This window comes from Suncus etruscus, chromosome 17, assembly GCF_024139225.1.
Source record: "Suncus etruscus isolate mSunEtr1 chromosome 17, mSunEtr1.pri.cur, whole genome shotgun sequence".
NCBI classification, from domain to species: Eukaryota; Metazoa; Chordata; class Mammalia; order Eulipotyphla; family Soricidae; genus Suncus; species Suncus etruscus.
Window position 1 is genome coordinate 47,762,697 of NC_064864.1, and position 12,070 is coordinate 47,774,766.

The following is a 12,070-nucleotide window of genomic DNA, read 5'->3' on the forward strand; positions in this document are numbered from 1 at the left end:
CACTAATCATCAGGGAGATGCAAATCAAAACTACTATGAGGTACCACCTCACGCCACTGAGATTGGCACACATCACAAAAAAAGGAAAACAAGCAGTGCTGGTGGGGATGTGGAGAGAAAGGAACTCTTTTTCACTGCTGATGGGAATGCCATCTAGTACAACCTTTATGGAAAGCGATATGGAGATTCCTTCACAAACTGGAAATTGAGCTTCCATATGATCCAGCTATACCACTCCTAGGAATATACCTGAGGAACACAAAAATACAATACAAAAATCCCTTCCTTACACCTATATTCATTGCAGCACTATATAGCCATCAGGAGAGATGAAGTCATGAAATTTTTCTATACATGGATGTACATGGAATCTATTATTCTGAGTGAAGTCAGAGGGAGAGAGAAAGACGCAGAATGGTTTCACTCATCTATGGGCTTTAAGAAAAATGAAAGACATTTTTAACAGTATCTCAGACAAGAGAGTTGAGGGCTGGTAGGTGCAGCTCATGACATGAAGTTCATCACATAAAGTGATGAGTGCAGTTGGAGAGATGACTACACTGAAAACTATCATAGCAATGTGAATGAATGAGGGAAGTAGAAAGCCTGCTCTAGTACAGGTGTGGGGGGGTGGGGAGGAGGGAGATCTGGGAAATTGGTGGTGGGAATGTTGCTCTGGTGAAGGGGTTGTTCTTTACATAACTGTAATCATACAACTATAATCATATTTGTAATCATGGTGTTTAAATAAAGATAATTATAAAAATAAAAAATAAATCACTCCTGGCTTGGTAGACCATATGGGACATCTGGGGATTGAACCTCAGTCCATCCTACGTTAGCGCGTGCAAGGCAGATGCCCTACCACTTATGCCACTGCTCTGGACCCTTAATTCTGTATTTCAAAAGGTACCATACTTTCCATTTATTAGTGAAGTTAGAAATTAACTTCAGGAGGGGCCAGAGAGATAGCATGGAGGTAAGGCATTTGCCTTGCATGCAGAAAGTCGGTGGTTCGAATCCTGGCATCCCATATGGTCCCCTGAGCCTGCCAGGAGCTATTTCTGAGCATAGAGCCAGGGAAAGCTCCTGAGTGCTGCCGAGTGTGACCCAAAAATCAAAAACAAAACAAAACAAAACAAAAGAAATTAACTTCAGGGAGGAAAAAAATGAAAACAAATGGCAAAAAAAGTCACTGTCACATATATAGTGCACCCTAGAAAAAAGGAAAGGCAAAACAGGTTCTACTTTCATGAGTTTCATCAAATACTGAACCTACTCAGGGGTGAAGATAAAAGGCAACTTTCAAAAAAGAGTATTTTGTTTGTTTGTTTGTTTGTTTTGGGGCCACACCCGGCAGTGCTCAGTGGTTACTCCTGTCTCTACTCTTAGAAATCGCTCTGGGATTTAGAACCACCATCCTTCTGCATCCAAGGCAAATACCCTGCCTCCATGCTATCTCTCCTGCCCAAAAAAGAAGTATGTTTATTAAACGAGTCATCTGCTATACTCCTGCCTAAGAGCTCCAGGTGGGGAATATATTCTCTAAATTAAACTTAGAAAGTAGAATGTGGAATCAATCCATTCTCTTTCCCTTAAGGGCTATTTAATAGTTAATGATTTTAAAAATAAAAAGGGCTAAATAAAAAGATCCCACATACACTCCTCCACTCCCCCAAAAAACAAAAACAAAAACAAAAATGACAATACTAGATGTCTCAGGTAACTCTCTAGAGTGGATTATTGGAGCAGCTTCAGCAATTTGATTAGTCTGTTACAGTCATCACAAGCATGCCATGCTTTTAAACAAACAAACAAAAAAATCTTGAAACAACGAAAAAAAATTAGCACTGATAAATTTTCTGAAAAATACACAATTACAGTAAAATGAACTAGTGGAGTGGGAAAAGCCATACCTAGGGGCCTGTCTTGCATGAGTGTATGTGGGTAGGTGCAGGGCATTTGTGATTATTGCAAAATTGAATTTTAATTTTTAATTGTTAGCTTGATTTAAACATTTATTTTAGTATGATGCCAACACCAGCTTTGCAAAGGACTCTGGACAGATGTTTATAGCAGCAAACACTTGTGGCTCTTCTTCAGTTCTGGGGGCTCCAGGGTAGCCAATATTGCTTCCTCAAATACATTCTTTAGACCTTTCTGTGTGAGTGCAGAACACTCCACATACTTGAAAGCTTTCAGGTCACGGGCCAGCTTTTCAGAAGTCTCTGGAGTAATAGGCTTCTGTTTGTTCTTGGCAAGCTTCTCAATAGTAGAAGGGTCATCTCTGAGATCAATTTGGGTCCCAACAAGTAAGAAAGGAGTCTTTGGACAGTGATGAGTGATCTCAGGCACCCACTTTTCTTTCACATGTTCAAATGAGGATGGAGAGACCACTGAAAAACAGACTAGAAATACATCTGTTTGCGGGTAACTCAGTGGCCGTAATCTTTCATAATCCTCTTGCCCTGAAGTGTCAAAAAGTCCAAGAGTATATGGCTCTCCACCGATCATAACAGTGGCTGCATAGTTGTCAAAAACCTTTGGTACATACTCAGATGGAAATTTGTTTGTTGTGTAGGATTTCAGGAGACATTTTTTACCGACAGCACCATCGCCCACAATAACACACTTAATTGCCTGCATTGCTGACACAGTTTATATCCACTGTTTTATTTTCACTGATGACCTCAGCTTCTTGGCCGGGGCGTTGGCAGCACTGCGCGGGGTCTCCTCAACTGCCGGACAGGGGCTGCGCCTGACGTCAGCACGTCAATGGCTCCACTTTGGAGACCATCTGATTCCTATTGGCACCATGCAACTCTTGGGTAGCTTCTCCCAAAGTCAGACCAAAGGGGTCAGTTGGGTAACAAGAAGGGGGCAACAAGGAGGCTAGTGAGTTCTGAGAAAGGAATAAATAGGCGATTTTGTCCTCGTGTGAACCTCACAGGGATAATACATGTACTTAGATGATGTAACCTACGCGTGCACACACAGGCTCTACAGCATAGCACACTGTGGTATGGTCCGTTATTGACTAAGAAGTCTTTTTTTAATCATCATGAGATACATAGTTTAAAAGTTGTTGATATTGTAGGGCCGGAGGGGTGGCACAACGATAGGACGTTTGCCTTGCACGTGGACCTAGGTTTGATTCTCCTGGCGTCCCATATGGTCCCCCAAGCCAGGAGCGATTTCTGAGCGCAAAGCCACTGGGTGTGTCCCCCCTCCCAAAAGTTGTTGATATTTGAGTTTTAGTCATACAATATTCCAATACCCATTTCTTCACCAGTGTTCAGTGTCCACTTCCAATCAGCAATTTTCCCAGTTTTCCTCCCAACCCCACCCCAGCCTATCTCTGTTCTTAGGAACTGCTCCTGAAGGTTCCTGGACCCCTAAGCAATGCTGAAGATCAAACCAGAGCCTCCTGCATGCAAAGCATGTACTCAGCCCTTTCAAATAACTCTCCAGCCCAGCAGTTTGATTTCTTACTTAAAACGTTAGCATCTTACTTTGGTCTGAAAAGTAAAAATTAAATTCTGACCTCACTACCCATAGTATGATTATAATTTGGTTTTGAGCCACACCTGACGGTGCTCAGATCTTACTCCTGACACTGCACTCAGGGATCAAATTCAGGTCAGCCAAGTACACAGCAAATGCCCTATTGCACTATTGCTCCAGCCTCTCACCATCCATATAATCACAATATTTCCCCAAATGTCTGAATAGCCTGCAATGTGAAGATTACAGCAGCATCACTGAAGTGCTATCAACACACTGGAAGTGGATGACTTCCTGCTCAGGGTGCAAGTGTGACGAGTCTATCATACAACAGTGGCTTCACCCTGGAACCGCTTCATAGAGGACACTTTTCTCTCACTTCCCTGCACCACATTCCAAAGTTTTTCTCACCTTTGGAATATCTGACATAGGTGCTAATGTCTACTGGGGCAGAGAGGTCTCCCTTAGGAATCAGCCTCTCACACACAATTAGAGTACAATTTATGAACACCATGGAGAGGATAGAGAATCTACATTACAAGACTCAGTTTAATGGGCAGGGAAGAAGGTTATGAACCACCAAGGCACGGTTTGGGACACCAGCAAAAATAAGCTGTAGAATTGGGGGTGTCTAGAACTACCTTGGAAATATCAGAACTTGGGTTGGGGGTGCTGCTCCCAGAGCCCAAATCTGGAGGCTGTTTTCAGACACCTAGTCTTTGCCTAGCTGGGTGGAGCAAGAGCCAGGCTACTTTAGAGGGGCATCAGCTGGACTGCTCATCAGCTGGAATTTGAACATGGCCTCCTCAAACCAGATTTTGGTTTGTCCTTGCTTCTCTTTTCTTTAACTTTCTTGGAAGCAAGGGGCCGCTTTAACTGATAGAATGAATCACTTCGATTCCATCAATCCCATTTTTTGAGGATTGGGATAATTATAAAATCAATACATAGAACGGGGCCAGAGAGAGAGCATGGAGGTAAGGCGTTTGCCTTTTATGCAGAAGAAGGTCATCAGTTCGAATTCGGTTTCCCATATGGTCCTCCGTGCTTGCCAGGAGCAATTTCTGAGCATAGAGCCAGGAGTTTTCCCTGAGCACTGCCAGGTGTGACCCAAAAACCAAAAAAAAAAAAAAAAAATACATAGAACAATGCTACTATGCATTGCTGCCCAACATTACATTCATATATTATAAATGCATGAAATCTATACTTTATAAAATATTATTTTGGTATATTGCAGAAAATGTGTTAAAAGAACAAAGCAGACCCTCCACCCTTCCTTAGATTAGCTTTTCTGAATGAATACACAGGAGCACCATGAGGAAGCAAGATAGTGCCAGCTTGGGGCTCACCTCTCATTGCCCTTAGTGCATCTTTCCTGGGAGCTTAGCCTCTTGATGCTTTCGCTTCTGGATCAGAAAATGGAGACAACAGTGCTTACCTTCCTATTCTCTGTAGACATGCATGAGATTATTCAGAAAATGTTCAACACCCTTTGAGTACATGGTAAGCCCCCACTGTTAGCAAGGAGTCTTATTTGCTGAAATAGGCACCAGTATTTTCTGGCTTGTAAAGATCACAAATAACATTAAAAATCTTATTTTCTTTATTATTTTTGTTTGTCTTGGGGGGCATATCCTGCACTTTAAGCCTGTACCACCTCCAGAAATAACTTTTAAGTGAGTTGAACTCACATATTTGTTCAGAAACTACTGGGACTTATTCTAGGAATGAGAACACCAGACTGTAGTTCCTAAAATGTGTATTTGTTTGTTTTGTTATTTTTTCAGTGCTCAGGGGCTTTTCTTGGTCTCTGTCAGTGCTAAGGTAACCAGAAGTGGTGCCAGACATCGAACCAGGCTGGTTGCATGCAAGGCGAGGTCATATTCCCTGTACTATCTCTTTGGCCCAGCACATGCTTTTCTATTGTCAAGTAGACACTTGCAAATATATCTCTGGGAGTTATTGGGTTCTTGTTTTCAGTGCAGCCTTTTCTTTCAGGATTCTTATTGCTCACTTGCTAATACATTTTTTTTTTCCTTTTTTTGATTTTGGGTCAAACCCCGCAGCGCTCAGGGATTACTCCTAACTCTACCTTCAGAAATTGCTCCTGGCAATTTCCCATATGGGATGCTGGGATTCGAACCACCATCCTTCTGCATGCAAGGCAAGTGCCCTACTGCTGTGCTATCTCTCCAGCCCATTAATACATCTTATTAATAAAGACTTGAAGTTTTCTAATCTTTTCCTTAATAGTATGTTCTTTCCTGTGCAATGTGTTATTTATGGGTAAATAACAAGCATGGAAAGTGCATTTCATTACCAGACTGCTTTGCATATGTCTTTTCAGAAATATTAAGCTGTTCATTTTGCATACAGTAAAAAGAGAACTCTGTTTTTCAGGGATCAGAGAGATAGCGCAGAGGGTAGGGTGCTTGCCTCTCAAGTGGCTGGCTCTGACACTCCATATGGCCCACTTAGCCTTTCCAGGAGTGATCCCAAAGTCCAGAGCCAGGAGTAAGCCCTGAACATGCTGGGTGAGACCAAAAAAAAAAATCCTGTTTTAAATCTTCACAGAATTTAGTCTCAAAACCACACTACTAACTTTATTATGTGTCTATCTGCTATTATTGTTGTGATGACCCAGGATCACACACTTCATTTTGGTGGTTGTAAATTTTTTCTTTCCATGCTCACTATGCCCTTCAGCTGTGAGACATGCACACACTGGTTGTGGTGCTCAGCAGAGATCATACACTTGTTTGTGGTGCTGGGCATTACAAATGGCAGGGCTGCTGTGATGGTGCTGACCTGCGGGGTGCTGCTGGATATGGAATTTGCAGCTTAATGGCTGCAAGGCAGGTGCTTGACTACTAAGCTACTTCCCTGGCCCCTAACTGACAACACTTAAATATATTTTGAACTTGAGTCATTTTTTGTTGCCATAAGAGGTGACTCCCCCATCACTGAAACAATGTCACACTCCTGTCTTTAGCTTTGTGCTAACATTTCAGTCATTGCTTTCCTGAGCTATGTTTAATGATGTCGAGGCTCTGAGATCATGCCGTAAGGTAGGATATTTGATTCTTGGTCTTAACCAAACTAACTCACTTATCAAATTGACATATATCATTCTTTATCAGTGACAGGTGTCAACTGTACGTTGACAACTGAGGAAAACACTACCCAACTTATCCAATCCTTCTCTAAGTAGTGGAGTCTAGCAGTTGGAGTGGGCCTCAATGAGAAGTGCTTAGAGAAATGATGTAACTAAACTAGCTCTTGCAGGCCTAACTTGTGAGCCAGAGGTCCACATGAATTCCCATGGGTAATATACAACTATGCATATGAATATAATCTTTTGAGGTTTTTGTTGTTGTTTTGCCATACCCAGTTATGCTCAGGTTGTACTCCTGGTTCTGTGCTCAGGGGTCACCCAGGTGCGGCTCAGGTCATCATATGTAGTGCTGGGGATTGAAACAAGGTCTCTCTGGCCATCTCGCCTGAGTTTTAAACATGTTAAAACCATAGTTTTAGGTTATGGGTAGGTGATGTGCTTATGTTGCACATGGCTGACCTGAGCTTAATCTCTGGTACCACATAAGGTCTTCTAAAACTTGGCGTGTGTGTGTGTGTGTGTGTGTGTGTGTGTGTGTGTGTGTGTGATCCCTGAGCTGGAAAGTGGCTCTAAACCAAAGCAAAACAAAGACAAAACAAAAATTCCACATAACTTTAAAAAATATATTTTACCAGAATAACGTGTAATGGGGTTTTGTTTATAGAGAGAAATTCAGAAAGTCAGAACAACACTCCACCCAGATCCCCTCAGCCAGGCCAAGACATGCTCTGCTGTGGAGTTTCCTTATACATGGCAGCCCCTGTAGCTTTCTCAGAGTCTGTATGATTGGTTGAACTTTTCAGGAAGTCCTGACCCTGAGAAACAACAACAATGGGAAAGCCTGACTGGAGTTGTATATAAAAATCCCCAACTTCCTTATCCCTTTTACACTTCTGAGCTGTGCTTTAAGAACACCCTGAGAGTACTGTGGGCTTACATCCCCACTGCCCACTGTGCTAACCTGTTCATGAACTCTGTGCCTTGGCATGATCCCTGTCCTACCCCACTTTCCCTCTCCCTCCACACTTCTTCAGATCACATTTCTTTAGATCATGCCTCTCCAAAATTATCTGCATCCAAACCACTGGCATGGAATTGCTTTGATGTAAGCCCACAATTAGAAATGACATAGCACATTTTAAATGATGAAGAAGGAATCCTGTCTAACACATATATTAGGGTATAAGAGAGACAAATTAAGGGGGTGATTCAGCTGACAGTAGAACCAATCCCCGCTCTGAAAAGGTGTTACCTTCTCTGGTTTGGAGAACTGTTCCCTTCCCCCATAGGAAAGGAATCCCTTCCTGAACACAGTGATAGGACGGGGTTGAGCATATGATCAAGACAGCACAAATACTCCACTTCCTGGCCATTGTGATTGGTCCAAGGAGACAGTGTCATTCATGATAGGAAATTCAGAGAACTTTCCTGGGATTCTCTTGATTGATGTTACAGGAAGAAAAGCTCTTTTGTCTGAGAGTTGCAAAGTCCAGGACTGACTTAGTCAACTTGCTCATAGTTAGAGAAGAACAGTGAATTCTCTGAGAGGCAGAAAGCTGAGCCATAGGTATATCTTTGTGTTATCTGAATTTGAAGACCAGCTGATTCTAAAACAGTTTTATTTTGTCTGTCTCCTTGGTTTGGTTATGAATACTTCCCTACACCACCACCTTGAATATGCTAGCTAATCATTAATGGCCAACATAATTATCATTAATGGCCATCATTATAGCAATCACTAATGGCCATCTCTACTGGAAATATTTAATTCTGGGGTAGAAAGTTGGATTTGGAAGCAAGGAACATCAGATGCATTTTTCAGTTAGACCATTTTTATTTTTTTTTATTAACCTTGTATGTTTCTTTTCTGAATTCCTTATCTCATTGTCCCAATATATGTATTCTAATGGACTTTACTATGTTCCTTTTTTTTTCTTTTTGTTTTTGTTTTTGGGTCACACCTGGCAACGCTCAGGTGTTACTCCTGGCCCTACGCTCAGGCTCGGTGGACCATATGGGATGCCGGGATTCGAACCACCATCCTTCTGCATGCAAGGCAAATACCTTACCTCCATGCTATCTCTCCGAACCCACTTTAATATATTCCTATTTTTTTTAATTTATTTTTATTTTGATCTATAATCAGCAGTGTTCAGGGTTCATTCATGGCTCTGTGCTCAGGGATCACTCTGCTGCACTTGAGGTACCATATTGGGTATTGAACCAAATCATCTGCCTGCAATAAAAACACCTTATCTGCTCTACTATTTCTCTGTCCTCCATCAAAGTTATTAAAGCCCTGTCTAGTCATTTGGGTTATTTGTGAGTCTCTTTCTATTGCCTGCTTTATCTCTTGATTATGAGTCACATTTTCCCCCCTCACACATCTAATAATTTTTTTTTTTTTTAGTTTTTGGGTCACACCCGGCGGAGCTCAGGGGTTACTCCTGGCTGTCTGCTCAGAAATAGCTCCTATCAGGCACGGGGGACCATATGGGACACCGGGATTTGAACCAACCACCTTAGGTCCTGGATCGGCTGCTTGCAAGGCAAACGCCGCTGTGCTATCTCTCCGGGCCCACATCTAATAATTTTTGTGAGCATTGTGAATATATTCTAGGGACTGTCTCATTTTCTTTCTCGAATGAACGGTATCTTGCAACAGTAAGGCAAATTGATACCACTGCTTCAGTGGTATTTTTCAGTGTTTTCATATTCTGTTATGCTGTGTCTATTTTCATTCTGACCTGAATGCTAAGGTGAATGCTTTTTTATCAGAGATGCAGTCTTTACTCTTACAGTGTCATCCTCCTGTGACTTTCAGTGAAAGCTTAAGCTGTTTTCCCAATTCCTAGAAACTGGTAAAAATTTTAACTCCAGACTTTTTCTGTCTCCCCTGTGATGGGAAGTTACTGGCATCTCTCTACCATCAAATGTTGTTTTCCCCTTGGACACTTTGCATGCAATCTCACCTGAACCTATGCAGTTCAAGTGTCAGCCAAGGATGTGAGGAGAATTTATGCACATATTTCTGCACGTATCTAAGGGATTTCCACCTTGGCTTTTTCTTTTCTACAATTTTTCCCTTGATTTACAGCTACTCTAATTGTAAACATAATTTGTATCATGAGGCCATTAAGTCCGTAGTTTTCTGCTCTAGCTCTGATCCCGCAATGTCCTCAGTTCTGTTCAAATTGTCTGTGGTTCTCAAAGTGTGATTCTTGGACCAGTAGCTGAGCCTCACATGGGAATTGGTTTCAAGAGTTCTGACTTGGTTTCAAGAGTTCTGACTTGGTGTTAGGGCATGTTATTCACCAGTATGAGCATCTGAGTTCAATCTCTGGCCCCTACACCACCTAAAAAGAAACTTTGGGACTTACCTCAGACACAGAGAATCCCAGACTTTATATCTGAACAAGCTGTCACCTGACAATGAAAAAAGGTGACACAAATGCACCCAGACTGGCTCCATCCACTGCTATTTAATGCTCCCTAGAACCATTGACATCCTGGGAAGTTGTGTATCTCAGACTCAGGATCATTGTTTATTATAAGGATCAACTTTGAATGAACTCCTCTGGTAGGTAGGAACTTGAACCTTTTGGAATATATTTAGTACTAGAAACTTGTTGATTCCCTAGCATATACATTTTTGTAATTAAAATTTTATTTTTTTGAGATTTGAATAAAACATTTATGAAACACTGGGAAAATCTCAGCGCTTCTGGAACGTAGCTATAAACCTCTAGTGTCAAGCCCATGATTGACAATCAGGATGGAGATTAGCTTCCAGCAGGCCTAGGAGTATCTCCATGGCAACTGTCCCCATAGCACTAGGCCTATGATAGAGGAGGTGATGAGATTGGGCTTGGTGGGAGGAGCATAAAGTCTTCCTGGTTCCCTTTCCAGGAAATCTCAGACATTTGCTTTGTGCACTGGTGTATATGCCTGCAGGCAGTGATCCAATGAAAAGGTCCTTTTGGTTCTGAGTAAACCCCTTTTCTTCATTCAAATCCACTTTAAGGAGGCTTTTAACTCCATGAGTCAGATTCAGATAAGCTTTGACTCCCAGATTCCCTTGTTTTGTTCTGATTCCCTAAAGTGCAAGGGTCCCTGTCATCACAAAAAGCAGGCATCGCCTTGCAGAAGGTGTGGCCTGAGGTTTCTTCCTGCCTCAGACCTGAACTGTAGAGGGAGTTCTACCAACACATCATCAGTCCTTCCCTCCCTCCCCAGACAAGCCCACTGGTGCTCTGTCTACTCAGTAGCAGGCTTTGGGCAGTGCTTTGTCAGCATGAACATGCACATAAGTCCTCCAGGATTTGGTGAAGCAAGTGCTGATTTAACCTGTGTAGTGGGTCATACTGTGTCCTCTCTAAGTTTACAGTCAAAAGTGCTGTGCCCCACTTCTTCAGCATTTGACTGTCCTTAGAGACAGGGTCTTTAAAGAGGAAACTAAGATGGAAGAGGTCCTGGTAGTAGTCCTTGAGTCCAGGGTCCAATTTCCTTGAGTGGAGAACCCAGGGGCCTGATTGCACAACAATGGAGGAATAGCTGATAACTCCAAGCTAGGGGATATAGCCTCAGGAGGACACAGTCCTGCTGATAATTTGATCTAGGATTTCCAGCCTCCCCCAAAATGAGATTCAATTCTGTGGTGTTAGCAGCATGCCCACCCCATGGTATAGTGATGTGGCATCCCTGGCAGACTAAAATGGAGAGTCTGGGGCAGCGAATAGCGGTCATGATTTCTAGACAGTTCATGGGTAAGATGAATCTGCTGGCCCAAGGAGCACACTCTGGGTAGAAAAAATTCCAAAGAATCAGGCTCAGGTTTCTTAACCCCATGCATTCACCCATGCTTGGCTGTGGCACTCTCAGGGCCTCCCATGCTGTAGTGCCTGGGGCTGGCAGCTGACATTTCTGGGGAGTCTTAACTGGTGATGTGGGGAAGTGAAAGGCTTTGTGATCAAGGTCTCAGAGATACCAGGTGGTGCTAGATTGTGAGCCATGTCATCAATCATAGCATATCTACAGCTTCCTAAATTTCTTCATAGGTGGAAGAAGAGGAGGAGCTTCAAACTTTGCCTTTTTGTTGTTTTTGGGTCATACTTGATGGTGCTCAGGGGTTACTTCTGGTTCTCTGCTCAGAAATAATTCCTAGCAGGAATGCTAGGATGCCAGGGATCTAAACCAGATCGGCTTCGTGCAAAGCAAGTGCCCTGTGTAATTTTGGGTCCTCTGGCCCCAAACATTGCCATTTTAAAAGATAGTTTAGGCAGTGGTTCTTTTTTTTAAATTTTTGTAGCACTTTGGGGAAAGCTATTTCCAGGGCTTACTCCTGGCTTTGTGCTCAGGGATCATTCCTGATGGTGCTTAGGGTACCATACACAATGCTGAGGATCAGGCTGGGTGTGGCCGCATGTATGGCAATTGCCTTTGCTCTTT

General features: G+C 42.6%; 1 protein-coding gene across 1 annotated transcript; it reads right to left on the bottom strand.

Annotated features, from left to right (window-relative positions):
* Window positions 1–2,070: 2,070 nt before the first annotated feature.
* On the bottom strand, window positions 2,071–2,646 carry LOC125994825 (cell division control protein 42 homolog). The gene has a single exon (XM_049764352.1). It carries the CDS (start codon window positions 2,644–2,646, stop codon window positions 2,071–2,073), a length of 576 nt encoding a protein of 191 aa, XP_049620309.1.
* Between the last annotated feature and the right edge of the window lie 9,424 nt (window positions 2,647–12,070).

Bases quoted from the DNA above. Each gene is read 5' to 3' on its own strand.
- LOC125994825 (XM_049764352.1), bottom strand. From the start codon at position 2,646: ATGCAGGCAATTAAGTGTGTTATTGTGGGCGATGGTGCTGTCGGTAAA.